The sequence below is a fragment of the Pollachius pollachius genome (assembly GCF_949987615.1).
Source record: "Pollachius pollachius genome assembly, chromosome: 13".
Lineage (NCBI taxonomy): Eukaryota > Metazoa > Chordata > Actinopteri > Gadiformes > Gadidae > Pollachius > Pollachius pollachius.
Window position 1 is genome coordinate 14,479,834 of NC_136946.1, and position 27,792 is coordinate 14,507,625.

The 27,792-nt window shown below is 49.4% G+C and overlaps 1 protein-coding gene across 1 annotated transcript in view; it reads left to right on the forward strand.

Annotated features, from left to right (window-relative positions):
* The window catches only part of slc25a13 (solute carrier family 25 member 13), a gene marked incomplete at both ends in the record, with an annotated part of 51,522 nt that extends 24,724 nt beyond the window's left edge, over nt 1–26,798 (forward strand). The window contains 10 exons of the mRNA XM_079749385.1: nt 567–651; nt 3,043–3,127; nt 5,469–5,627; nt 7,720–7,772; nt 8,401–8,481; nt 15,424–15,564; nt 19,871–20,009; nt 24,099–24,257; nt 24,879–24,969; nt 26,597–26,798. Coding sequence (XP_079605511.1) covers nt 567–651; nt 3,043–3,127; nt 5,469–5,627; nt 7,720–7,772; nt 8,401–8,481; nt 15,424–15,564; nt 19,871–20,009; nt 24,099–24,257; nt 24,879–24,969; nt 26,597–26,798 — 1,195 coding nt within the window. The remainder of the gene's footprint in view (nt 1–566; nt 652–3,042; nt 3,128–5,468; nt 5,628–7,719; nt 7,773–8,400; nt 8,482–15,423; nt 15,565–19,870; nt 20,010–24,098; nt 24,258–24,878; nt 24,970–26,596) is intronic.
* Between the last annotated feature and the right edge of the window lie 994 nt (nt 26,799–27,792).

Here is a 27,792-nt window from a genome sequence, read left to right on the forward strand (position 1 = left end):
GGACGGCGTGTCCTTGGAGCGGGCCTAACCGTCCCAACACATACACTGCGGCCGCAAAGGTCACACCTTTCAGAGGCCTTCTGATGCATGGCTGAGTCCCTGACACTTGCCTTTCTCTGTTTAATGCTGATGGAAGGCTACCAGGGACCTCTTGTCCATTTCCCTCACGCCCTTGTTCTTGTTATCTCTTTATCTCTCTATCTCTCTCTCTCTCTCTCTCTGTTTCTGTTTCTCTCTTGTCTCCCTCCTCATTTTAAATCCTGTATCTCTCTCTTCCCCCCTCTCTCTCTCTGGCTTTGTCTTTCTCTCACTTCATTTGAACCCCTGCACCTCTTTCCTCTTACTCTGTCTCACTTGCACTACGTCTGTCTCTCTTTCTCTTTCCTTCGCTCTCTCTCTCATACACTTTACTCTCCCTGTGTCTCTCTTACTCTATATCCTCAATCTCTTCCTCTCTCCGTCTCCCTCACTTCATTTCAAACCCTCTCTCTCTTACTCACACACACTTTCTCTCTCTCTCTCTCTCTCTCTCTCTCTCTCTCTCTCTCCATGTGTCCCTCGTCCAGGCGGGTGGGTTGGCAGGACATTGAGAAGATCGCTCCGCTGGAGGAAGGTGCCCTGCCCTACAACCTGGCTGAGGTCCAGAGACAGGTATAAGATATGAGGAAGACTGTGATGAAGTCCTCATCACTGACTTCTAGTTAGTATTTCTCTCGTTATTTGGGGCCGCTGCTAAAGGGTCAGAGCACCAGAGGTGTTGAGGCCTTTCCCCATGAACAAAAATCTGTTTTAGGTTTGAACCGATCCATAAAAGGAAGCCGTTGATATCTCTCGGGGGTTAATATCAACGGAAAAAAATGGACGCAGTAGGTTGAACATCAGAACTTGCTACAACACGTTAAATTCAATATGAAACCTGAACATGCCACAAATCCTATTGAGAAAAGAACGGGGCTTGAGAGAGGACTAATCCGCTCCCAAGGCAAACTGTTGTGCCACTAGGGGCCTCGAGACAGCGAGGAGACAGAGACGTTGGCTCGAGACAGGGAAGGACAAGGAGGCGGACACGCAACACTGTGCTTTTTGTTGCTTGTTTGATTCTTTTTTTTTTGTGTTTGTAAAATTGAGTCCAGGCCATATTGGCGCAGTCTAGGGCCAAAGGGGAGCGAGCGAGAAGAGTGAGAGAGAGGAGCGAGCTAGGGGCCCGGCACTATGCAGACGCCAGTCCCACCACAAGCAGCCCCTTCAGGCCCTTGTGGTTTGGCCTCACAGGCTGGCTGCTCTCGCTCTTCCCCCCTCTCTCTCTCTCTCTTTCTTTCTCTCCCTCCCTCTAATCTCTCTCTTTTTCGCTGCCTTTCTCTCTTTTTATCTATTTTCTTCTCTCTCACTCAATGTCACTCATCTCTTGCTCTCTGCCTCTTTTCCTCTCTCTCTCACCCTCTATCCCTCTCTTCTTTCTCCCCCTCTCTCCCTCTCTCTTTCTCCCTCTGTTTCTCTCTATGTCTCTCTGTCCCTCTCATCTCTCTGGTTCGGTCTCCATTTTTGAGCTACGATCCATCTCTTTTTCCCTCCCTCGCACTCACAATTTGTTGCATCACTTCATCTTTTTCATTTCTCACGTCTGTCAGTCCTTTTCCCTCCATATCTCACTCTCTCTGCCGCCCGTGCCCCCAGTGCTCATTAAGGCTTTGGTTCCAGCCAAGGTCTGGAGGTTAAGAGGGACATGTGGTGGTGGAGGGCCGGTCATAAGGGGGGGAAGGTGCTGCAGCCTCTGACAGGTGGACCTGTTCCAGAGCTCACTCCCCCCCCCCCCCTCCTACCTCCGCTGTGCCCCTTCCCCCCTCTCCACACAAATGCATCCACATACACATGCGTTCGCTCACAGCCCTCCCGCCTCCCTCTCCCCTGGGACTAGAGGCCAAGGGTGGACAGAGCAGGCAAGGCAACAGGTACCACAGGTGGAGGGGGAAGGCTAACGGCTAATGCTGCTGTGTGCTAGTAGGCTGAATGCTTATATTGCTTTGCGTTGCTCGGGGCGATGTCATCGTAAAAGTCATCATAAAGGTGTTCCTCCATGAAGTTTGATTACTGTGAAGTCTTTTAAGAATCAACGCATAAACCTGATTACATAGTACAGCTTAAAGTTAACCATTGCGTCAAGAAATAAGAGCGATTGATGATTTAACGTGTGGAATAGTAGTCAGAAAGGATGTTAATACATTAAGAAAAGTGTTACATTTGCTATTTAAATTATAACATAGGAATATAAGTACAATAAATTAAAGGCATGTGAAATAAAAGTGTGTTCCTAGTATTTAAAAAATACAAAGAAAGAATTCTTGTTCAGTAACCCCTAGTTGGTAGTCTTGCAGCCCTTGTTACTGGAGCCCGATCAAACCTGTTAAAGTGGAATCAGTCAAAATTCACTGCTCCCTCGGGATCATATGATTATTTCCATCCATCTTCATCAAGTACATTTCCTGTCACTGGTATTTAGCCATTTATTCAAAAAGCTTGACAAACATGTCCTTTATAACACAATAACTCTCGTGGCGAGGAGAGAATTATTATTTTAAAAGAGCAGGCAAATCGTATGCACACTGCACGCTGTTTTTTGATCACATGCTAATCACTCGACGGTGTCCGTCATGTTAAGAAGCCTGAAAGGCTGCGTACACTATGCTTTTCACCAGACGAATGAGTGGATTATAGCATGTAATTAAGATAGCTCTGTGGAGCTGGGTGTGTGGCATGCAAGGGTTTGTGGGAAACTTCAGTCTGCCTTCTGTGGTCGGGAGCAGCAGAGTTATTCATAACGTCGGGGCTGAATTGAACATTTCAGAGGTTGATTTTTTTCATTTTGTTCACATTTCTTTTTAAGCGCTTGTGAAAGGCCTTTGGTCTCTTCCCCACTGCCAGCTCTGTCTGGTTGTCAGTTCTGGTTTGCCGGCAGGGACCCGCTTCTTCTTCATTAAGGCTTTTATTTTCTTTGGTTTTCTTTTTGCTCCCTTGTTTCTCTCCCTGGCTCCTCTGTGAGAGCAGCAGTCAGGCAGCGACGGCTCTCGCCCGGTCCTCGTCCAGGTGGCAGAGTCGGCCTACAGGTTCACCCTCGGCTCGGTCGCAGGGGGTAAGAGTCACGGCCCATTGGCTCAATGCATACCATTATCCCCCCCCCTTCCCCCAACCCACCTTCTACCTGCCCCCTTCCCCGTGTCCCTTCCAAGGAGGGGGTGAGAGAGAGGGAGCGAGAGGACAATGGTCTCCATTTTTTCCCCCTCTTCCTTGCTCACAATGGGGGAGATTATCACCACCCCTGCCCCCACCCCACCTTCACCTCTTTCTCTCTTTTTCTTGTTCTCCCACTTTCCTTCACCCTCCTTCCCTCCCTCCCTCCCTCTCTCTCTCCCTCTCTCTCTCTCTCTCTCTCTCTCTCTCTCTCTCTCTCTCTCTCTCTCTCTCTCTCTCTCGCTCTGGCTCTCGCTCTCGCTCTGGCTCTCTCTCTCTCTCTCTCTCTCGCTCTCTCTCCCTCTCCCTCTCTCTGTCATTCTCTCATTGTCTCGCTCGGCCCTCTCCCTCTCCTCTCAGCACGCCATGGGAAAACCCTCCTGTGTGTGAGGATTCTTTTGTACCTGTGTGAGTGATGGAGGCTGGGGTGGGTGGGTTGACGGGGGAGGGTAAGGTGAGGCAAGGTGGGGCCCGGGCCTTGTGTTTGGCACCAGACATCCCCTCCCGCCCACCCCCCATCCCACATACAAACATACTCACACTCCTTCCTCCATCCCTCCCCAGGAGACAGGTTAATAAGGAGGTACAGGGTCCCGTGGCTCTTTGCAGTCCCCTCTCGTCCCACCCGTCCTCTCTCTCTCTTTCTCTCTCTCTCTCTCTCTCTCTCCCTCTCTTCTTCTCTCTAATTAAACCTGTCGCCCCCGGGTTGCTCTCTTTGTCGGACAGACTTTCTCCAATTGGACTGGGACCGTGACCGGCCGGCCTCCTCTCTGTCTGCCCAGCGTTCAGACGCCACTCTCTCAGCATCACACACCGAGGAGTAACCTCCCTTTTTCCCCATCTCCTCTCCTCCTCTGGCTCCCTGTCCTCCCATTGTTCCCCGAGCCTCGTCCATACCCCTCTCCTCCCCTTGTCTCCCTTCCTCCTCTTGTCCCCTCTCCTCCTCTCCTCCCCTCTCCTCTCCTCACCTCATCCCCTCTCCTCCTCTCCTCATCTCGTCTCCTCTCCTCCTCTCCTCCCCTCTCCTCTCCTCACCTCATCCCCTCTCCTCCTCTTCTCCTCTCAGCCCCTCTCCTCCTCTCCTCATCTCGTCTCCTCTCCTCCTCTCCTCCCCTCACCTCATCCCCTCTCCTCCTCTTCTCCTCTCGTCCCCTCTCCTCCTCTCCTCATCTCGTCTCCTCTCCTCCTCTCCTCCCCTCTCCCCTCCTCACCTGATCCCCTCTCCTCCTCTTCTCCTCTCGTCCCCTCTCCTCCTCTCCTCATTTCGTCTCCTCTCCTCCCCTCTCCTCTCCTCACCTCATCCCCTCTCCTCCTCTTCTCCTCTCGTCTCCTCTCCTCCTCTCCTCCCCTCTCCTCTCCTCACCTGATCCCCTCTCCTCCTGTTCTCCTCTCGTCTCCAAGCGTTGTATATTCCCCCAGAAAAATTTCAGTCAGAGACCGAAATTTGTCTTTAGTAGAAAGACTCTATGGGCGACATGGGAATTGGGCAGTGAACATTGCTGTGGGACCACCTGGGTTTGATGTTCACATGGGGCCTCTCTCCACCACTGTGTACTCTGGTTTTCCTTCCACCTCCCTTGACCTTAGCATTCAGCCTAATTTAAGACTGCATGCATGGCGTGTGAATGGTGTGTGTGTTTTAAGTGGAGGCCTGTAGTGGACCACTGTCCAAGTAACTGTCCCGACTTTTTTTTCCCCCCACCTTGAGTGCTAGTCAGCTGGGATGGTCTTCCAACCCCCCAACCCCCTCCTACACACACACACAAACACACGCACCTTCAACCTTGACATGAATGGATGTATAAAAGACTACTTCCATTACATTATTAACCATGTGCACCAGGTGTGAAGTTCGGTCCAACTTGCAACAGAATCCAAATAGCCTTGTTCGCATAGGCTACATGGTACAATATAGTCACCGCCATGTGTGGGCCCACCGTTTATTGATCTCTGTGTACCTGTAGACCCTGCTTGAGCGCTCATATTCATGCGCATCATCCCTCATAACTTCAGAAAGTCTTGATTCGAAGCAGATTCATCTTTCAACGAACGGAGAGCCGGGCGCAATAGTTCATATTTCGATGATACCAAATATGTTTTGTTGGACTATTTCGGCTGAGCAACCTTCACACACTGCTGTGCTTAAAGCCCAATGCCGCGGTTCGTATTGTCAAGGTGACCACCATCCTGGGTTGGGTTGTCGGGGGCGTACTGGGGCCCTAACTGTGTTCTCCGTGCTCTAGCGGTGGGGGCCACGGCCGTGTACCCCATCGACCTGGTGAAGACGCGCATGCAGAACCAGCGCACCAGCGGGTCCCTGGTGGAGGAGCTCATGTACAAGAACAGTGTGGACTGCTTCCGCAAGGTGGTGCGTTACGAGGGCATCTTCGGCCTCTACCGGGGTGAGTAACACCCACACACACACACGCACTTACACACAGAGACACACACACTTAGGATCAGACACACAAACACAGATAAATAGCAAATATACACACACACACACTCATGTATATACACACACATACACACACACACACATAGATGCACACAAATATATGCAAACAGACATACACACTGTCAAACGTATAGACATACTCACAAAAACCTGTAAAGTTACGTGAGCAAAAATGTAGTACAATTGTAAACGTTGTAAGGTAACACCTTCCAAACAATTCGGCCTCGAAAAGACTGCTACCGCAAGCAATTTTTTATTTGATGTATTTTTTTTAGTTTTCTGACAAATACTCAGACACAACGACACAGTTGTTGAGTTGAAGAAAAAGACTGAGCCAAACATTTACTCTTATATCGATAAAGTCCATTGGGGAAAACAAACAACAACAACAGCAGATTGTAGGAGTTGGAGAGAAGGGGAGGGGGGGGGGGGGGGTGAATAGGGATGGGGGGGGTTAAATAGGGAGGTGAGGGGGTGTGTGTGACTTCATCTCCCCTGATGTTCCCCTACTGGGGGGCAGGGGGTGGGGGATGCCCAGAGCAAGCAGGGCACGCAAGCGAACATACTCCCCCCCCCCCATTACCCTCCCACTAACTTCCCCTTCCCCTGCCGGTCTGGACTGGCCTTCATATACTCCCATATACTCCGGCCTATGTGTTTGTGTGTGTTTGTGTGTGTGAGTGTGCGTCTGTGTATGTGTGTGTTTGCGTGTGTGTGTGCGTGCGTGCATGTGCGTGCGTGCACACCTGTGCGTGTGTGTGTGTGTGTGTGTGTGTGTGTGTGTGTGTGTGTGTGCAGATGTGGAGGGTGTTGAGAAGTTACCTGACCAAAAAAAAACCAAAAAAACATGACCCTTTGGAATGGGGGCGGGCCCTTTGGGAAAACCCATGATTGTGATTGACAGCAGGGAGCTCCCGTGAAACCTGAAGGCCCTGAGTGTGAGTGTGAGAACCAGGGGAGGTTGTAAAGGTTGAGGCTTTATGGGCAGGTAGGCAGACGGGGGCTGAAGACAGGCCTGTCTCCAGACAACGGGACAAGCAGGTAGTAGCCTGCTCGTCGCCATTACCTCATTAAGAAAAAATGCCATTTTGGGGACAAAAGCTCCGGCGGGATCTGTTGAAGTAGACAGGTAGTTAAGAAAACACTCTAGTAGATAAAGTGTCCTCAGCGACGCGGTGTACGCGTTTCCCTTGGTTGTTGCTGTTGTTGTTGTGCCTTGTTTACAGTGGCGACTGTGTGCGTTGCACAAGGAGCTGAAAGATGCAGTCCCACACACGACATGCAAATAAACACACAAAAACACACCTACAAACACACACACACCTACACAAGTGTATGTTCATGTGTGTGTTTGTGTTTGTGTGTGGTTGTTATTACTCGCCCTAGGGCTAGTAGGTTTCATTGCCGGGCTGTGATTATTTTGTTTATTTTTAAAGGGTTCTGGCTTGTAATTGAGGTTCTGCGTAAACTTTTGGTCGGTGGGTGTTTTATACTTTGCCCATTTTCCAAATCTGGGCCACAGTTTCATTTGCTGTCCCTCTCCCTCCCTTTCTCTCGATCTCTCTCTCTCTCTCTCGATCTCTCTCTCTCTCTCTCTCTCACTCTCTCTCTTTATCTCTCTCTCACTCACGCCCTGTCTCTCTCCATTTATCTGCATCTCTCTCTCTCTGTGACTCTGATGTCCCCACACTCCACATCAAATGGAGTTCATTAGCGTTTGAGAGAATCACGCAGCATCGGACTCATGCAGCGGGGAACCACAGTGCATGTGGAGCGTGTGTGTGCGTGTCCATGTATGTGTGTGTTTGTGCATTCGTACATTTGCGTTTGCATTTGTGCTTGCATGTTTGTGTATGTGTGCCCTTGTGTGTGCTTGTGGTGTGTGTGTGCGTGTGTGTGCATGTGTGTACGCTCGCGCGTGTGTGTGTGTGTACGCGCGTGTGTGTGTGTGTGTGTGTGTGTGATTGAGAGAGTTGGTGGGGCAGGGGCACTGGAGCACTGCCTTGTCTAATCATCTTGTCGTTCCCTAATGATAGGTCTGGTACCACAGCTACTGGGTGTGGCGCCCGAGAAGGCCATAAAGCTCACAGTAAGTCACAGCTTTAGTTAGGGGCCGAGCCACACACACACACACACACACACACACACACAGAACCAAACATACCTTTAGTAGTAGTGCCTCACGGTATGCTCATTATCTGTCTATAAAAGCTCTTGATGAAAAGCAGTTAGTTAGCTAATGAAAGTCGTGGAACACTTTAATTAAGGGAAATAACCCATATATATTTTTTATGATCCACAATGTATTTAAAAACCTTCTAAATGTGACAATGTTTGATGATTAATCAAACATCGTTAACGCTCATCAAACGCTGACACCGATTAAACAAGATTAAAGTCCATTTGGCCATCGAAAGTAAAGTGAATTAATGTTAAAAAGAGTTAAACAATGGGGACACTCACTTTCCCTCTTAGCTTATATAAAACTATAACATAATTCAAATAAAGATGCAATCAATCCTTTGATTCCATCTTTATTTGAATTTTTATTTGTCATATGAATAAATCATTTCAGAGCATTCTTTCTATTATTGATGTTTGTGATAATTGTTTTACTATGTCCTCATTTACCGTGCTTGCTTGTACAGGTGGACTATTTGTGAGGCAGGTGACCGACCTGGTCTGTGCTGGTGAATGATGTTGTTTGTTGTCTGCAGGTGAACGACTTTGTCCGCGGGAAGAACAGGCAGAAAGATGGAAGCGTCCCACTGAGGGCGGAGATCCTGGCCGGGGGATGTGTAGGTCTTTGTTATACTGGAGCCATCTGTGCTCCTAGTACTCACAAGCTAACTGGTACAAACTGCTATACACTTCACACCACGCATCATTAGCCAGCACAAGCTACTCAAGAGTTAGAATGAGTTAACTAGTACAAACCTTGAATCGTGCAACACAAGCTAAGAAAGGCTAACACAAGTAGCAACTAGGAAACACAAGATACGACAGGCTTGAAACCCACTATGACAAGTTAGAACAAGTTACCACAAGCCAACCGGTACAAACAACTACACACACCAAAAATTGTGTAATTCTCTTGTCAAACAATGCACCCAAACTGCGATGACGGTAAAGTGTGATTGGTTTTATAAACGTACGGTGGAACAGTGGGACATTTGTGGCGGTTTAACCACAAAAAGTAAGCCTTCTGTTGTCATTCCCCAGACCTTAGTTCGAGAAACAACGCTTTAATCTACTGATCTGCATTTTTTTCCCTCCCTCAAACAATCCTAATTAGCCAAATATAGAAAGGCAACCGCTTTCCAGCCTCAAAGTCTGCCGTGTATTTCCAACGGTGTAAAAAGCACTTTCCTCCCGTCAACATGACGGATTCCAGGGTTGACTTGCTTTAAAAACCTCTGCACGTTCTCTTCCAAATCCCTCCTCTCCTCTTTCACCGCTGAGGGCCCGCCACGGTTTTGTCGCTAGAATAATGATTTACAGATATACATTACGGCCGCCGCATACCACCGCTAACTCTGTTTACCTGCCCTCTGAGGCCTGTCACTTTGGCAGTCGGAGCCGCCAAGCCCGGAATGCATGATCTGTTTTGGGGCCGTGTGAAAAACTATTTGTTGATAGAACGTGGCGGGATCAAACGGCAAACGAGACGGGGGCATCTACTGTACGTGTACACAAACATAGGCTGGCAGCGACACACACACACACACACACACACACACACACACACACACACAGGCCTACACAGAGGAGTGGGAGACTGACAGGGGTTGCTACCTGAGACATCCCCCCCTGCCCCCCAAACCCACCCCACCCCCGCCTTCCATCCATTACCTGCTCGCCTCCCATCCTGGGTTTTGATCACTGAGCTGTCACAGACTACCTCTGTCACGCACACAGACACAGAGACACACACACACACACACACACACGCACACACGCATACACACACACGCACACACACACACACCACACACACACACACACACACACACACACACACACACACATTTGCAAATGCAGAGACTACTGCACGCACGCAAACACATACAGTTACACATGCACGGATACGCACACACACACACACACACACACACACACACACACACACACACACACACACACACAGAAACACAGACACACACACACATTTTCAAATATGCTCACAGAATCCGACACTTGCATGCACATACAAAAACCCATGCACCCATACAAATAAACACACCAACATACCAAACACACACACACACACACACACACACACACACACACACACACACACACAGATTCTGTCTCTCTCAGACACACACAGATACACACACACACACAGACATACACACAGGGCATGTCTACCTGACCCAGCAGCTCTGGCCCTACTAAATGAAAGGAGGTCTTTCACTGCGGCCGTCTTTTGATGCCGATCACTAAAGAAGAGTATTTGGGAGTACACAAGTCATTATAAGTAGGACCACTCTGTGCACTCAGGCACACACAATTGACTCTGTTGGGGTTTTGGGAAAGAAGAACTCCATATTTCCCTTTTTAAAGATCAATAGATCATACGTCCAATATTTAATAGAAACAATGGAGGGCCGTGCAGACCTCAACAGCAAATGTAAGGAGTGAGTGAGAGAGCCGCACTCTTTTTATGTAAAAAATAATGAGCGATAGAGGGTGAAAGAAAGAAAGCGTTGAAGAGATAGAGCGAGTTTGATAAGGCAGAGCAATGCAGCGCTGGAAAGACGACGACGTAAGGGAAGCTCAGGGACAGAAAGCACAGGCGGGGAAATGCAGTGCTTCGTATGGGGTGTCAGACATAATGGTAGGCTCTATTTTATAGAGCCGGCAGCTCGCATGCTCGTCTGCCAGGGCGGTGGAGTGATGTACAGAAGCAGGGGAGGAGTGGATGAGTGTGGGGCCAGGGGGAGTGTGGATGGATGGATTTTTCCTCTTTTCCTCCGTGAGCCGTCATGACAGCTCCTTTCATCCTGGCTGAGGCACCGGTGTTAGTGCTGGCACCACACTCTGCCGGCCGTGCAGACACACACACACACACACGCACACAGACACACACACACACACACACACACACTCACACACACACACTCATACACTCACACACATGCATACATATAAAGAAACACACTCACACAGAAACATACACACACACAATAATAAACATACACACAAGCACAAATACAGGAACATACAGAAACATAGGCGCACGCACATGTAGAAACATAAATACACAAACACCCACACGCAGAAACACGTGCAAACACAAAAACACACACACACACAGACAGACACACACACACACACACACTGCTGGCCATTTCCTCACACACATAAACCCCCCCTCACACCTGTGAACACACACACACAAACACACACACACACAGACACACACTGCTTATCACGTAAAACACACATCTAATCAAATGCAAGCACATACACATGCAAGCAGCCACACACACACAGACCCAAACGTATGCATACATGCATAAAAACAATGCATGCATACACTTACATACACAAAAACATGCATTTACATGCTAAAATCACGCTCACAAAAACACACACCCACACGGAAAAACTATGGAATATATGCATACAGAAGGACACAAACACATGCATGCACACGGCCGCACACGCACAGAGAAACCCACACTTGTCCAACCTTGGTGAACCCTGTTTTAGACTCCAGCCACAGCACATGAAATCTGTTTATATCATTTGGGAGCTGCGAAAATGTGTTGGTTCGGGCCGCGGTGACACTTACAGCCCTGCTGTCTGCCAAGGAAAAAAGAGGGGGAGAGAGAGATAGAGTGGGAGAGAGAGAGAGGGGGAGAGAGAGAGAGAGAGAGGGAGAAAGGGAGAGAGGGAGAAATAGAGGGAGAGTCTTGGTTGAGAGCTTTCCATCACAAACCTTTGATCTCAAAGCCATTTCTCTCTCTCTTTCCCTCTCTTCATCTGTGTCATGTGCCTTAACGATAGCTCTTTCTCTTTCATCCTACTATCTTGACTGTTGCTCACTGTTCTCTTCCTCATTCCTATCCCAGCCTCTTCCTGCTTCTTCCTTCCTCATCATTTCAATCTCACTCATTCATTTTGTGGCCTTTTTCTCAGCCTCTTTTCCTTCCTTTATATTCGTCTTTCTCAGCTTCCCACTCCCTCAAAAAGCCATTGCTCAGCTGCAGAGAAGTCATTTAGTCAGAACGCCATGCTCCGTTAACATAGGCTGACCGGCTGCTTATCTGGCGGGTACCGGCCTGTGCTTTTTAGGACTTCAGGGCTGCACGGAAATACTCACCGGGCTATTGCTATGAAAAGAGGCGTATAGAGGGAAACATACGCTGGAAGAGAAGCCAGGGAGAACGGGAATCCTGTCGGCTTTTGCTATTTTGCACCAGCAATTACTAGTGTGAATGTCGGGCTGTTTGCATCGGTGGATTTTAATGCCCTTTGTTATTAGTTCACACTACGCAGTGGAAGGCTGTGAAAACATTTGCAGGACAATTTAACGCGTGTTCCCAACGCGCGACACGCCTGCTTAGCCGTTATTGCTGTACAGGCATTCTGGGAAGTCAGACGAGAGTGTAAATGGTCATCAGTGGAGGGTGGCTAATGTTTTTTTTGGGGCTGTCGCTAATCTATTGCTGGGCCTTTGGATAAGTAAACTGTTGCCTTATGTGTTGGGTGGATTGTGTGCGTAAAAGTTGCTGACCATAAGTGAGTGAGGATTTGCGGCCCACAGTTCTCAATCTCTACCTTGCTTACACCCACCGTACACACACACACACACACACACAGACAAACACAAACACAGACTTGCGTACACAGTGGAAAGGGTGGGTGCTGTGGGTTGGCATGCAGACGTGCACACAGGTAGACCAGCTGGCAGGTAGACAGGCTGGAAGAGAGAGAGAGAGCGAGAGAGAGAGAGAGAGGGCGGGCGTGCAAGGTGCTGTGTGGCGTGCTCAAGGTGCTGACTCCCAGGTTCCTTCAGTTCACCTCGCCTTGTAATTACCTGGGAATCATCACCGCCACCGAGACTGTCTCTGCGTAATCACCAGCCTCCACAGACCTGGTATCTCCCCTCTCTATGTACCTCGCTATGACTCTCTGTACCTCTCTCTGTATCTCTCCCTCTCTCCATACCTCCCTCTCTGTATCTCCCCCTTCCCTCTATACCTCTATATGTCTGTCTATACATCTCTTTCTGTATATCTCCTTCCTTTTGTGCCTCTATATGTCTGTCTATGCATCTCTATCTTTCTCTCGCTCTCCCTATACCTCTCTATACATCGCTCTCTCTCACTAGTTCCCTCTCTCTTTGCCTCTCTATACCTCTCTGTAACCCTCTCTCTCTCTCTCTCTCTCTCCTTGTCTCACCCTGTCTCCCTGACTCCTGTGTCTCCCTCTCCCTCTTGTCTTGACTCCTCACCGTTTCCCTCGGCCGCCCTCACGCTGTTTGTTTGTGCGTTTGTGAGGGGCAGTTCCCAAGTCCAGTTGAGTGGAGAATGCCTTCTGTCACTGCAGTGGATGTGCCATCACCGCTCTCATCTTCAATACACCGTACTGTTTGTGGATGTTGCACAACGTGAGCAGTAACAGGGCAGCCACAAAAAATATCAAAAACCAGAGCCAAAGGAAAACCCATAAACAGTTTGCTCTTTGCCATAACGGCTTTTGGTCAGCAGTTCTGCCACTATTCAAAGCCTTGTTTAGTCTGAACGGGAAAGCTAGGCCCTGTTCTGTTGTGATCTAAACGGCCCAGACACCTCAAATGAGTCCATTGTCACTCTCCCTCATCTTTCCTTCTATCTCTCTCTTTCCTATACCCTTCTCCCCCTACCCCTTCCTTCCTGCGTCTGTCTGTCTCTCAAAATGTGGTAAAGCTCAAAAGTGGCCGTCATTAAATGAGCCCACGATGCAGTTGGAGTGGAGTTTGGTGCCTTCCCATAAGCTGGAGGCAGCAGGCACAATTCATCATTCATAGCAGCGCCCTCGAAGTGCGAGAGGGGGAGAGAAGAGAGAGAGAGCGATAGAGAGAGAAACATCAACAAACAGACCAAAAGCCTTTCTAAGACTGGGATGGCGCCATGGCAACCGATTGCTATCTAATTTTGATGTGCCGCGCCTGTAGCATGTAGCTATAGCAACGGCTAGCAACTGTAAAGAGAGAGGGAGAGAGAGAAAGAAGGAGAGCGAAGACAAGAAGAGCGAGCGAGAGACAGATAGAGGGTAAGAGAGACTATCAAAGTGAGGTAAACAGTGGAGGAATATACGCGAGTTGTGGCCAAGGCCAATCATAGAGTGACGGTGGGGGCAACAAGCACAAAATAAATGATTACAGAGGTGCACGCAGAAACAGTGGCAGCTGGCATGCGAGTGTCACGTCTACACGGTGTCAGCGATGTTCGGCACCGCGGGGTGTTTGGCAGGATCACAACAGCGCTCCATGACAAGGCACTGTGAACCCTTTGTCATGGCACACCTCCGCTCCCCTCACCCTCGGAACACATCACCCGCCCGGACACGCTGCACGTTCTTTAAACTTTGCCTTGATAAGTGCAAGTGTTTTTCTTTGTGTTGAGTGCGGTCTGGTGAGAGGTTGAAGAGAGAGAGAGAGAGAGAGAGAGAGGGGGAGGGAGAGAGAGAGAGAGGGGGGGGGAGAGGGAGAGAGAGAGAGGGGGGGGAGAGAGAGGGGGAGAGAGAGAGAGGGAGAGAGAGGGGGGGAGAGAGAGGGGGAGAGCAAGAGAGAGGGGGGGGGAGAGAGAGGGGGAGAGCAAGAGAGAGGGGGGGGGAGAGAAGAGAGAGTGAGAGATAACGAGAGAAAGAAGAGATAAGGAGGGACAAGAAGTAGAGAGAGAGAGATAACGAGAGAGAGATAACGAGAGCCATGAGATAGAGAGAGAGAGGGGGAGAGCTATAACGAGAGCCTGCGGGCACAAAAAAGAGAAAGACAAACAGCTGACAGACTTCCCGGTAGCCCCCGTCCTCACCTCCTCCCTGCCGTGTTTGTTTTGCAGCTGGCTGCTGAGACGGCACGCTGCTGCTGTCGAGTGATGTCATGTACCGCTATCAAAGAGGGCTGCTTCGTCTTATTGCAGATCTTGTCCGGCTCCTAAGTCTTTGAGATCCTCATGGGTCAGATGCGTTAAATGGGCGTGGACATTTATTGTGCGTGTACCAAATGCTTTGGTCCTGCAGTTTCATTGTGCGCAATGCCTCCTTTTTAGCCACTAATACCGGCTGAATTAGTTTTGCTTCCCCCTAACCAGTTGGTGTATATATTATGACTGAACATTACTTATGCTGCTATATTCACAAATAATTTTTGAACACTGTGTGTGTTCTTTCGTGTGTGTCTGTGTGGGTTTATATTGATGTGTGCTTGTGCATGGTATGCGTGGATATGTGTGTGTGTGTGTGTTGGTGTATGTGTTTTTGTGGGCATGCATGTGTATTTGCATGTGTACATACGTAATTGTATGTAAGGGTGTGTTTCTGTGTGCATGCATATATGCATTTGCGCGTGTGTGTGTGTGTGTGTGTGCATGCATATGTGTAATTATGCATGTGCGTGTTTGTGCGTGTGTGCATGCATATGTGTGTTGATGCTTGTGCATGTGTTTCTGTATTTGTGTGCATGCATATGTGTATTTGTGTGTGTGTGTGTGTGTGTGCATATGCATGTGTGTGTGTGCGTGCTGCAGGCCGGGGGCTCCCAGGTCATCTTCACCAACCCGGTGGAGATCGTGAAGATCCGCCTGCAGGTGGCGGGGGAGATCACCACGGGCCCCAGGGTCAGCGCCGTCTCCGTCATCCGCGAGCTGGGCTTCCTGGGACTCTACAAGGTGAGCTGCAACCCCCCCCCCCCCAGTCCCCCCCGGCTATGGCCACCCTGGCCCCGGCCGGGGGGGGTGTGATGGGATTTCCCTGAGCCTTCCCAAGGGCAAGGGATATTTAATCAAACACTGAATCCTTCCATTACATGAGCCCTATCAGTACTGACCCCCCCCACACACACACACACACACACCCTGCTCCTTCTCCACCTGGGAACCGCAGAACCATCCAGAACCTCAGATCTAACAGAGGGCATAGCTGCGATGGACTCTGCCCCATGAGTCCCCTTCCCTGAAGACAGGATGTGAGCCATGGCCCACACCACACATTATGATGACGTATAGTCAGCATAATGCATGCTTTTTGATGAATTCAACCCACCAGTACCATCCAGACTTGTAGCTTAGAAAAGCACTATACGCCTCAAATGTATTATTGTTATTATTAAAATTGTACACATTTCATCACTGCTGGTTCAAATGGGTGACCCACAATATTCTTTGTAATGCTTTGTCAACAGCCGCACAACTTCGCCACAATTAATTTGTACTAATTGCAGTTCCCACTGAATCACATGCATTTCTCTATCAATTATTTGAGAATAACATATATTACCTCACCCTACGCCGGCTATTATTTGAATCAACAAGGCCTGGGTGTTGTGTTCTATTAGAGCACAGGGGAAGGAATGAACTTATTCCATAAGGCTGTATTCAACTCTGATAGGCCTAATTGCTGTTTTTTTTGTAGCGTAGGAATGAGAATTACAGTGCATTACCCAAACATATCTGAATTGTATGATATTATTGGACTGGGCGCTGCAGTCTTAGGGCTCCATATAATACATTTGTGTGGACTTGTGCTACGTATTGTTCCTACCTTTCACATACACGAAAGAAATCCAAAAGAAAACTATAGAAATTATTATTCCAAAACCAGCCTTTAGATATCAGAATAAAGGATGAATGAATGAATCCATCATAAGTGCTTAATAATGCAATCATCATCTTGGTGGCTCAACTGGCACGACTGCAAAGGCATGTTGGACAACAGTAAAATATATGTTAACTGTTTTTATTGTTTATTATTTCCATTATTAAGTATGAAGTCAGTTGTATTTACCTAGAAGCCCAATTGAACAGCCCACTGGTTATGTTTCATTTTTGTTCCAGCCATGTTCAGATCTACCTGCTAACACTACCATTGGCTGTCGATACTTTTCTCTTCAGGTTGTGTAAAACAAATACTGGTCAAAACCGTTTTTTTGACTGAACGATTGTGGTCCTTCTGTGCCCCCTACAGGTTAGGAATCAAACAATGCCCCTTTAAAGCTAAATAGTGTGTCATTTAGAAGCATTAAATGCATTAATTATATCTAAACCAGTATAAATGTGTGGGTGCATGCATAAGTTTGTGCGTACGTTCGTGAATGTGTGTGCATGCATCTATGTGTGTGTGTATGCACGAATGTGTGTCTGGTTTGGGTAATTTCAGTAAAGAGCCATTCCATATTTGACTTTGGAGGTTTATGGTTGCACGGTTGGAAGTTTGTTATCCTACTATCTGACCTTTTGAGTTCTTTTTGGATTGCTTGTTGGCCTGTTTGTGTTTTAGTGTCTCCTCCTTTTGTCTGCCGTCTAGCACTTTTAAGGGCAGGTCAGGTACTTGCATGTAAACCGGCTTTCAACAAGGAATGCCAGGTCCCGTCTCCCTCGGCCAGCCTGTCTGTCACACTGCTACCCTGCATCCAAGTTTGCGTCCACACGTGTGTATTTGTGTAGGTGTGTGTTTGTGTTTGTGTGTGCGTGTGTGTTTTACTTTTGTGCAAAAGTGAGCTACTTTGGGTATGCATTCAAACAAATGTCTCATGCCTGCATTCTGAGAATCGTGAGAATACTGTTTCACCCTGCTGTGCTCTCTGTGAGACTCTATCCGCCCATGTGTGTTTGTGTATGTGTGTGTGTGTGTGCGTCTGTGATTTTGCGTTTATGTGTGTGAATGTGTTTGCGTGCGTGTTTACTGGCATGCATGTGCACATCACTGCGCATATCCTTCGGCGTTCATCCGCCGCGCTATGCACGGACGGGCCAGACAATGCGCATTGAGAGCCGACGCCGCGGCAACGGTAGTCGGGGAGGAGGAGGAGAAGGAGGTTGGGAGGAGGAGAAGGAGGAGACGAGCTCCAGCCTGCTAGCCCCAGACGGGCTGGCTCCGGAGGGGCTGCGCCCAGGCACAGAGCTACCTTTGTCAGGGTAATTATCCTGACGCTCGGGCCTCCGCGGCTGGAGCTAGCGACTCGACGCGGTGGCTAACGCACTAGCGCCACCAGTCACAGCAGGGCAGAGGCTGTCACTGTGGGAACGGGAGCACTGTGGACGTGGACCGCAGGTTGTCGTTTGGACGGCGGTAATGGAGACACAGGTGCATGTGAACTATGTTTTGTGGCCGTTCGTTTGTAAAATGCACATCCACACACACACAAAGGTTGGTGGATATGGCTACAAGATATGATAAAGATTGTAATTGTCTCTCTGTTTAAACAAGGTCAAGCTCAATGAATACATATCAATTCAATACATTCATTCTGTATTGTTCTGTAATTTTGGAGGGAAGACAGCAGTGAGGCTGGATCATTTGTATTTTTTGCAGGACACATTCTAAAATGTACACACACGTCATACATTATAATGCAGTGGTTCAGCACACTATTCCCTTTGACCATTGACCATTTTGTAAGGCTGCAGCCCCTTTTATCCTTTGCAGCGTACAGTGGCCACAGACACATTAAGTCATTATGGGGCGGGTAGCAGAGCATCTAGCTCAGGGATGCCTGCAGGGAGATTGCGGACGCTCATAACCCAGAGCTCCAGTGTCAGTCTACAGTCAGGCGCATACTGTGTACCGTTCACCTTAAACCCATGATGACCACCCCCCCCCCCCCCCCCCAGCCCTGAGACGCTCTAACAGTTACCTGTAGACCCCCAGGCCCCTCCGGCCAACACAGGAGTCATTCTGTCCAGCTCCGATACTATCTCCCAGCTTTCAGCGACCACTCTGGCCCCCGAGCAGGCCGCCAGACAGACACACAGACACACAGACACACAGACACACAGACACACATCAGGAGGCACAGACAGCCAAGAAGCGCTAGAGGAAAGAGAAGGAGGAAGAGATAGGCGGGGGATCTGACAGATACCTGTGTGTGTGTGTGTGTGTGTGTGTGTGTGTGTGTGTTTGTGTATGTGTGTGTATGTGTAGGTCTATATGTACTTATGTATTCGTGAGTGTGTGTGTCCGTGTTTGTGTATGTGTTTGTGTGTGTGTGTATGTATGTGTTTGCGTGCATGTGTGCGTGTGTGTGTGTGTGTGTGTGTGTGTATCTATGTATGCATGTATGCGTCAGTATCTGTGTGTGTGTGTGTGTGTGTGTGTGTGTGTGTGTGTGTGTGTGTGTGTGTGTGTGTGAGTGTGTGCATGAGTGTGTGTGCGAGGAACTAGGGGATTATCCTCCAGCAGCTAAATGAGCCCTGTCCAAAAAAATCAAGGTTCAGCGCCGCGGCTCCTTCCCTTTAAGCGGCTCCTGTCGAGCACTGTTACTGTATCGGCGGGGCTGGCCGCGCGCCAGAAGCCTGGCAGTCCAGGTGGGAACCCGAGAGCCTTGATGATATGGCTTTGTTTACACTGGCAGACGCAAGGATCTTCTCCTCTCCCCCCCCTCCACCAGCACCACTCTACTTTTTTATTTTAACTCCCGTCTGGCTGACTCTTCCCTTCCCGCCCTCTTAATCTGCCTTTATACCTGGGCTGTCTCACCTGCTGTCAGGGTAGAGAGTTGTCAGGCGGAGACGCTGTGATTGTGTAGGGAGGTTTGGGGGGGGGGTTGGGGGGAGAAGGATGCAAGCCCGCTGCTGAAAGGATTTCCCCCGTTGGTCTGGTCCAATAGAAGCGCACCGCTGTGGGAGATGGTTGTTGTTCTGACTGTGGATGCGACCGTTGTCCTGTTCCAGTCGACGGTGTGTGCAGTCGTGCGTCCGAATGTGAACCGTTCAAAGCTGCAGGAAAACGGTGGATCATCTTAACACGTCGTCTTTATCTGTGAGGAGGCAGGGTTCAAACGGATGAATGGCTGATGACAAGGCAGTGATCCGTGTTGGCGGATGTTCCTGGGGTTTTTCCAGGGTCACCGAGAGTTCCTCTCCTTCCTCCTACACTCATTGAAACGCCTCTCATCCCACACTAATTCAAACGGTTCAAAACATCTTCTTCCATTTCATCCCTCCCTGGATCCCTGAACCCCTCTCCCTCTCTCTGCAGGGAGCCAAGGCCTGCTTCCTGCGAGACATCCCCTTCTCGGCCATCTACTTCCCCTGCTACGCCCACCTCAAGACCCACTTCAGCCAGGAGGACGGCACCATCGGCCCGGCCAAGATGCTGCTGGCTGGGGCCCTGGCAGGTATAGTAACGCACCCACCACTGCCACCTCCACCTCCACCACCTCCACCAACACCTCGACCACCACCACCTTCACCCCCACCTCCACTACCACCTCCCACCACCTCCACCAACACCTCGACCACCACCACCTTCACCCCCACCTCCACTACCACCTCCCACCACCTACACCACCTCCTACACCACCTACACCACCTTCACCTCCACCTAGCACGCCCCCACCACCCCCACCTCCTCCACCACCACCACCACAGTGGTATTGGGGGTGGTGGAGGTGGTGGTGGGGGCTTGCTACTCCAGTCCAATCAGGCTCAGTCTCTGTACTGTCTCCCCCCCCCCGAGGTTCTGTTGTAAGCCCGTAGGACTGCTGGATCCCGGATCGAGACCGGGGTGACAGCAGGGTGAAACAGGGTGACATAGCTTCCTGTGTCAGTCCCGGTTATTTTTGTAATTACATGAGGGGACAAGCTGGGTCTGTACCCACAATGCACCAACGCAGACGCCTGTTGACTCCGGTTGATTGGATTAGGGTGTCATCATTTTGTCAAACACGCTTGTTTCTGGACATGATTAAAGGGTCAGCAGCACAAGCTTTTTTTTTTCTCTTTCTGTCACGACAAAAGCATGTGTGTTAACGTCTGAAACACTTGATTGAAACCGCGTGTATTCATCAAAGCAGGGCAGGTCATTGAGTAAGGGCTGGCGGTGGCAGTGTGTGTCTTGACGTGAGAGACTAACCACCGCGTACAGGCCTGTGTGAAATGGAAAAACATTGTGGCGGCCGTCGTCGCGGAGCCCCGCACAAATGAGCCCGTGCCCGAACGGCCACACAGTAGAAAATGTGTCCAGTAATCGCTATTCACCCAAGTCTTTATTATTATAATACCGTGCCCTGATTATCCAGTTAATCACATGGCACACTTTATTTTATTTTTTAATGGCGCAATATCTCGCCGTGTAAAACAGCCTTTTATTGCGTTTCTGTTTGACTGACTGGCTCGACCAGCGTCCACGTCCGTGCCTGCGGAGCCAAAGAATATAAAAACGACCCCAACCTCCCGGAACGGGCCCCCGGTGAGGGCTCCCTCTCGGGGACGGAGACTTCAACAATATCTCCTCTGTGGGCTCAGCGGCGCGGGGCTCCCTGCCTCCCTGCCCACCGCAAATACCAATTGATCACAAAGCACACCTCTCGTGCGGGTTTGATGTTGGGGGGGGGGGGGGGGGGGTCTGGGTAAGGGGTCTTGAAGTGTTGCAGCAGAGGAGGGGAGACCTCCAGTGTGTTTCAGGGGGCCCCCGGGGGCCCCAACAGTGGTAGAAGTAGTAGCGGTGCTAGCAGCGGGGCCCCGGGGCCAGGAAGCCAGGGGGCCGCTGCCTCCGACCGCAGGCTCCAAGGCGGTAGCGGCTAATTAGAGTGCTGCTGTGTGCTGATTGGATGGGGGGAATGTGGGAGGGGGTTGGAGCAAACCCCCCCCCCCCCCCCACACACACACACACACACACACACACACACACACACACACACTACACACACACACACACACACTCATACTCCACCGCCATTACAGGGAAGCGCCTCTTACGTCTGCCAACCTTGCTGGCCGAAAGAGTTTCCAACAGTATTAAGTGTATTTATTATAGATACACGCACACGCGCGCACACACACACACACACACACACACACACACACACACACATGCAGTATTAGGCAAGGCGGCCATACATATGTCTGCATATGTACTTTAACATATGTGCCTGCGACTTTGTGTGTGTATGTGGACAGCACACGCCTATGTGTGTGTGCTTATACGTGCACACCTTTGTGGTACAGAATGTCTGTGTGTGGGTGGGGGTGTGTGTGTGTGTTTTTGTGTGTGTGTGTGTGTGTGTGGTGCGTGTTTAACCTTGAGTAGGCTGGGGTGAGTTTGTTCCCTTTCTCCCCCCTCCGGCTGAGACTATGATGTGAATCCTAGCACCGACTGTATAATATGTGATCCGGAGTAGGCTTCTGCATGAAAGAAAACAGGCCGGTAATAAATGAACCCTGGTTCTCCGATTGCTAAGCTTTTGCGAGGCAGAGCGCTCAAACCGTCTGGCTGAAAAATCCGGCCTGTTTGCTTAGCGTCCTCTGAGGTATATCGGCTTGCGCCCGCTTCTTCTCCTCGCGGCAGCGAGCGCGGGGCAACGTGGAAAAGTCATATAAATCCTGTCCTCCCTCCCGTTCCACTGGAGGTTTCTGGAAGCCACAAGACTGGCTGTCCCTGGCACACACACACACACACACACACATACACACACAGACACAAACACACACACACACACACACACACACCGCCGAGTCCACATTCAAATTCACCCCGGTGCTCCCTTTCATACTTATTTTTGGGGGTCCATTTCTCGTGTGTTTCTCGCTTGAGACCTTCCCAACATTTAACAGCCACTCACTACTCGTGCCATGCTCATGGGTTATGGCGTTTTGACAATTAGTGCGTTGCACTTCAGCACAGGAAATTGAGTTACCACCGGGAGTTTTATACCGCGTTATTCAGCTCTGAAAACCCCCAAAGAGCCCCCAGAGAGGCGGTAAAGATCTGACTGTGTGGTGCTAGTCGATGTTGTTTTTATGGGGTAAGCGTTGTGGGGAAGATTTGAGGCGTTAATTAGTCGCTATTTGATATTATCGCTGTGTGCTACTGTGCTATAATTGGTAAATTGTCTTAGAGTCGGATCGTTTTCGCTTCGAATCAGTCCAATTCAGTTGAGTCATTTTCGTGTTTTCTCCCTCCCATCTTTTCCGCCAACATTCGCTGAAAACGTCTTTATTTGCTCATTCAGACCGTCACCTCTCATCCCCCATGAACCTATCCTGGCCTCGTCTCTCCAAACCTCTCCTCATTCCTCTCCCCCTTTCCTCCCTCCTCTCTACTCCTCTCCTCCCTTCTCTCCTCCTCCCTCTGCTCCTTTTTCCTTCTCTTTCCTCTCCCCTCTTGTCCTCTGCCCTCTCACCATGCCTCCCCTCTCTCTCACCCCATCCTTCTCCTCCTTCTGTCCCTCTTCTAATCTCCCCCTTTTTCCTTTCTCTCTCAATCTTTCCTCTCCCCCCTTCCATCCTTTCTCCCACTCCTCTCTTCTCCTCTCCTCTCCTCTCCCCTCCCTCCCCCCTCCCCCTTCTCTCCCTTCTGAGTGCAGGTGGTCACTCCATCGTCGGGGGGTCGGGGGGGGGGGCTCTGCATGCTGCCTAACACTGAGTTGATCAGGCAGCTGAACGGCTCACTTTGCCGTCACCCAAAAAAAAAGGAAAAATCCCCAAGAAGTCAGACTAAATGGGGGAGAGGGCCGGTGATGGTAATGGTCGAGCCATCGATGATTGAGCCCATTCATCGCTCAAGTGGGTGGAGTGGGGGGCCGCATTGTCCCACTCTTTTGTCAGCCAGTCCCTTAAAGACAGACGCACACACACACATATAGACACACACACACACTCACACACATATATATATATATATATATATATACAAAGAAACGGGGTTGCAGCGCGTGTCTCTCTCATTACCGTTTATTGTCCGGCCCTTTCAAGCGGCTGGAGGAAAAAATGGAGGGAAGAGGGAGGAAAGAAAGGAGCGGGAGATTAAATAATGGCTCCGTGGGATTGGTTTAGGGTGAAGGAAATAAGAGCTGGTGCCCACTTGTAGATGAGAGCGTGTGTGTGTGTGTGTGTGTGTGTGTGTGCGTGTGTGTGTGTGTGTGTGTGTGTGTGTGTGTGTGTGTGTGTGTGTGTGTGTGTGTGTGTGTGTGTGTGTCTGTGTGTGTGCGTGCGTGCGTGCGTGTGTGTGAGAGTGACTCAGCCCCGTGGCAGAGTGACCAAAGTATTAAATGTGATGGGTTTTAAAAGGAGGGGGGGAAAATAGGAGGATTTCATTTTTTTCATCCTCCCGCCAACACTTCACTTTCAGGGGCAATTATGATCACATGCAAGAACTCAAGATCTCCAGTTAATTGATAATAGGGGAACCTGCTTGATTTCCAACACGCGTTCAAAAAACGCGTGTCTCCCCCCCCAACTCTCCACCCCCTCCGTCCCCTCCGCAGGCATGCCGGCAGCCTCGCTGGTGACCCCCGCTGACGTGATCAAGACCAGGCTGCAGGTGGCTGCGCGCGCCGGTCAGACCACCTACAGCGGCCTGAAGGACTGCTTCTGGAAGATCCTCCACGAGGAGGGGCCCCGGGCCTTCTGGAAGGGGGCCGGGGGTACGCTCACACCACAGTGTGTGTCTGTGGGGGGGGAGGTGTGTGTGTGTCTGTGTGTGTGTGTGTGTGTGTGTGTGTGTGTGTGTGTCTGTGGGGGGGGGTGTGTGCGTGTGTGTGTGTGTGTGTGTGTAGGGGGTTGAGGAAATGTATTCATGTGGATTTGTTTAACTGTTTGTGGACGGGTCTCATGGAGGTGAGTCTCCTATCTCACCCAAATCACATTTTGTTGCCAGCCCCTAGACGGTGTGCGGAGACTGACCCTCGACTTGCAAAGACGCCTCCATTTTTCAAGCATTGTTTTCTTTGTCATTGTTCAGTAATGTATCGTGAACTGATTTGTCTTATCAACGATATGAACAAGCCCTATTAGGAAATGATATAGTATTTTTCTTTATTAGAAATGAATTCATATTGTTTATGCTAGTATATATAAAATATTCATGTGAGCATATGAATATAGCACAGAAGGAGAGTAGAAGATTAGCCATTTGAGATCCACATTGCGATCCTAAGGATAAGGTTTCCTTTAGTTTGACCCTCCGGTCAACTTAAGTAGATAGTTGGAAGGGTTTTATTGGCACCACGTTAACCGTTACTGAACCTCACCCTCTCTCCCCGTAGCTCGAGTCTTCCGCTCCTCGCCTCAGTTCGGGGTCACCCTGGTGACCTATGAACTCCTCCAGAGGTGGTTCTACGTGGACTTCGGAGGACAGTAAGTCCCCCCCCCCCCCTCCGACCCCCTCTCGGCCCTCCCAGTGTGTCGGCCCGGTTTCCCCCTCCTCATTTCACCTCATTCTAACTGTTCCTACTGTTCGTCCAAACCACACCAACCCCCCCCCCAAAAAAGAGGTGTTCAGAAACATTCAACCTAAGGATCAAAAAGGTCTTTGAGACCTTTTGAAACGCAATGCAATACACTCTGGTGTTAATCACAGCCCGAGACTTCACGGCAGTATGAATGTCCCCAGGTGCGCTGGGGTTAATTTCAGCTGAGCCGCTCTTGACTGCTGTTCTCGCTGCGCTCTGCCAAAGAAAGAAATGCCGCAAGACCGAAAATAATTTCAGAGCACATCAGCTGACAGACCCAAGCCCTTGCTCCCAGTTCTGAATGTGACGTTTTTTTCTTTTTTTCACTCTCTTTTCTCTTTTCTTTCCTTCCCTCTCACTCCCTGTCTAGCACGGCAGTGTCGCAGCCTGCGCTTTGATATAGACGTAGATGCAGACAGAATCGATTTGACTTGTACATTTTTTACTTTTCCCCCCTGCTTGCGCGACGACTGGAGCTCGTTTTCCCCGCGTGGAAATAGGTGGTGCTCTCTTAGGAGGGAGGGGAATATTCCATGGCCTCCCTCGCCCCGGAGTTTGAGAAGGAGCCGATGATGGGGGGATGTGGAGAATTTCAAACTCTATTGCATTTTAAGAGGAAAGAGAAAGAAGGAAATATGAGAGAGAGAGAGAGAGAGAGAGTGAGAGCAAGAGAGAGAGAGAGAGAGAGAGAGAGAGAGAGAGAGAGTGAGAGCAAGAGAGCGAGAGAAGAGAAGAAATAATGGGAAAAAGAAAAAAATAAGGAGTAAAAGGACAGCAAGAAATAAGGATAATCTAGAGAATATATCTACATATATATATATTCACTCCTTGGATAGGAAAAATGTCAAAGGATGCTTCATTTTAGGAGGAAGAACAAAAAAGTATGAAAGAAAGATAGAAAAAAGAGAATAGAGAATGTACATATATAGGGGGCGTGTGTGTATATATATATATATATATATATATACACACACGCCCCCTACACCATCCACCCGACCACCCCTCGACGCTCAGTATGAAACCAAATCAGTTGCAGATCCCCTGAATGTGGCGTGTGGTTGAACCGTGCTCCCGGGCTGTCTGTGTGAGACGGAGGGCGTCCCGCTGCATGTAGATCCCGAGTGCTGTATCCATTCAGTTTGTCGTCACAGGCCAATGTTTCATATTTGATTAGGCTTGTTTTGGTTTGCTGAGGAACACTGTGTTATTAAATGTACTTGGGGAATTTCTACATTCCATGCTATTGCACACACGCTATTCCTATTTAAAATTATATTAGCAATTTATGGGTGCTTTGAACTATTCCATGCTTTGTTCTGCCTGTCATTTGCCGTTTTTCACGTTCTTTCACACCCAATTCTCTTAATTTCCATTTGTTCTCTCCCTCTTACTCCTACTCCCCCCCCCCCACCTCACCCCCACTCTCTTCCTCTCTCCGGTTTGTCTCTGGCTCTCTCTGGCTGTGGTCTCTCTCTCTCTCTCTCTCTCTCTCTCTCTCTCTGTCTCTCGCCCTCCCTCCTCCACCACCACAGAAAGCCACCTGGCTCGGAGCCCACCCCCAGGTCTCGGATCAGCCTGCCGGCGCCCAGCCCCGACCACATCGGGGGCTTCAGGCTGGCCGTGGCCACGTTCGCTGGCGTTGACAGCAAGTTCGGACTCCACCTCCCGCGCTACGACGCGCGCGCACAGGCCCCGCCCCCCGGCAGTAAGCCGGTGGTGGCTCCTTCTGCGTGAGACACGTGCACACACACACACACACACACACATGTGCACGCATGCACGCACACACGCAAGCATGCACCCACTCATTCACTCACTCACTGACTCACTCAACCACACACACATACACACACACACACTAGTGTAAACATTTAATAACGTATTCCTCTTTTGGTTGATTAAAGAAGTTCCTGTTTAGTAGTGTACACGCAACCATGTTGGTTAAGCTAGCTGTTTACTACTTACTGGAAGTTATCTTGATGGTAGGACTGCTGTGCAGTGTTTGTTTATACTTGTCCGTCGCTAAGGACTGTAGTGCAGTTGTGTGTCTCTATAGAGGGGCTATTGCACAGCACCAGGGCTAGTTATTACATACCTTAAAGCTATTACTATAACCTATTACATTAGAGGTGAGTGTTTTCCTTTCCTCTTATCTGTGATTCGACAGCTGTAGTGGTGTCTAAGGGTCCTATGTAATCGTCACTTTATGTTTTAAATGAATACTCTTCTCATGCTGTCAGTTTACATTGAATTAAAATTGGTCAGGAAGTCATCCAGCACAGACGTATCCCAATCAATTCAACTGAATATCTGAGAAATCAGAATCCTATGTCGTCATCACTGCCGCTGATTATGTCCAATGAACTGCTGATTCCAAACAGAAAGCAATCCGATCAAGACAGTTGAATGTCTAAGAATGTAAAGCATATGTATAGTTTGGTTGTTTGTGAAGGTGCTCAGAGACGATGTACAGAAGTCTACTTGAAAAGGCCGCACCAACATGTGTTCTGTGGTAGGGGGGGACCCACTGGCTGTGTATATATCAAGTGTGTGCTGTCGAGAGAACGTAGAACGTGCATAAGGTGTGTTACAATACTTGTGCCTTACTGTATGTATGGCAGCAATGAGTAAAGATAAAGTTAGCTTAACAACAACCGTCTCTTTTGTTTTTTTTATCCAGAGGTTGACTCAAATGGTTTCGGGATTTAAAACAATAAGCTCACGTCAG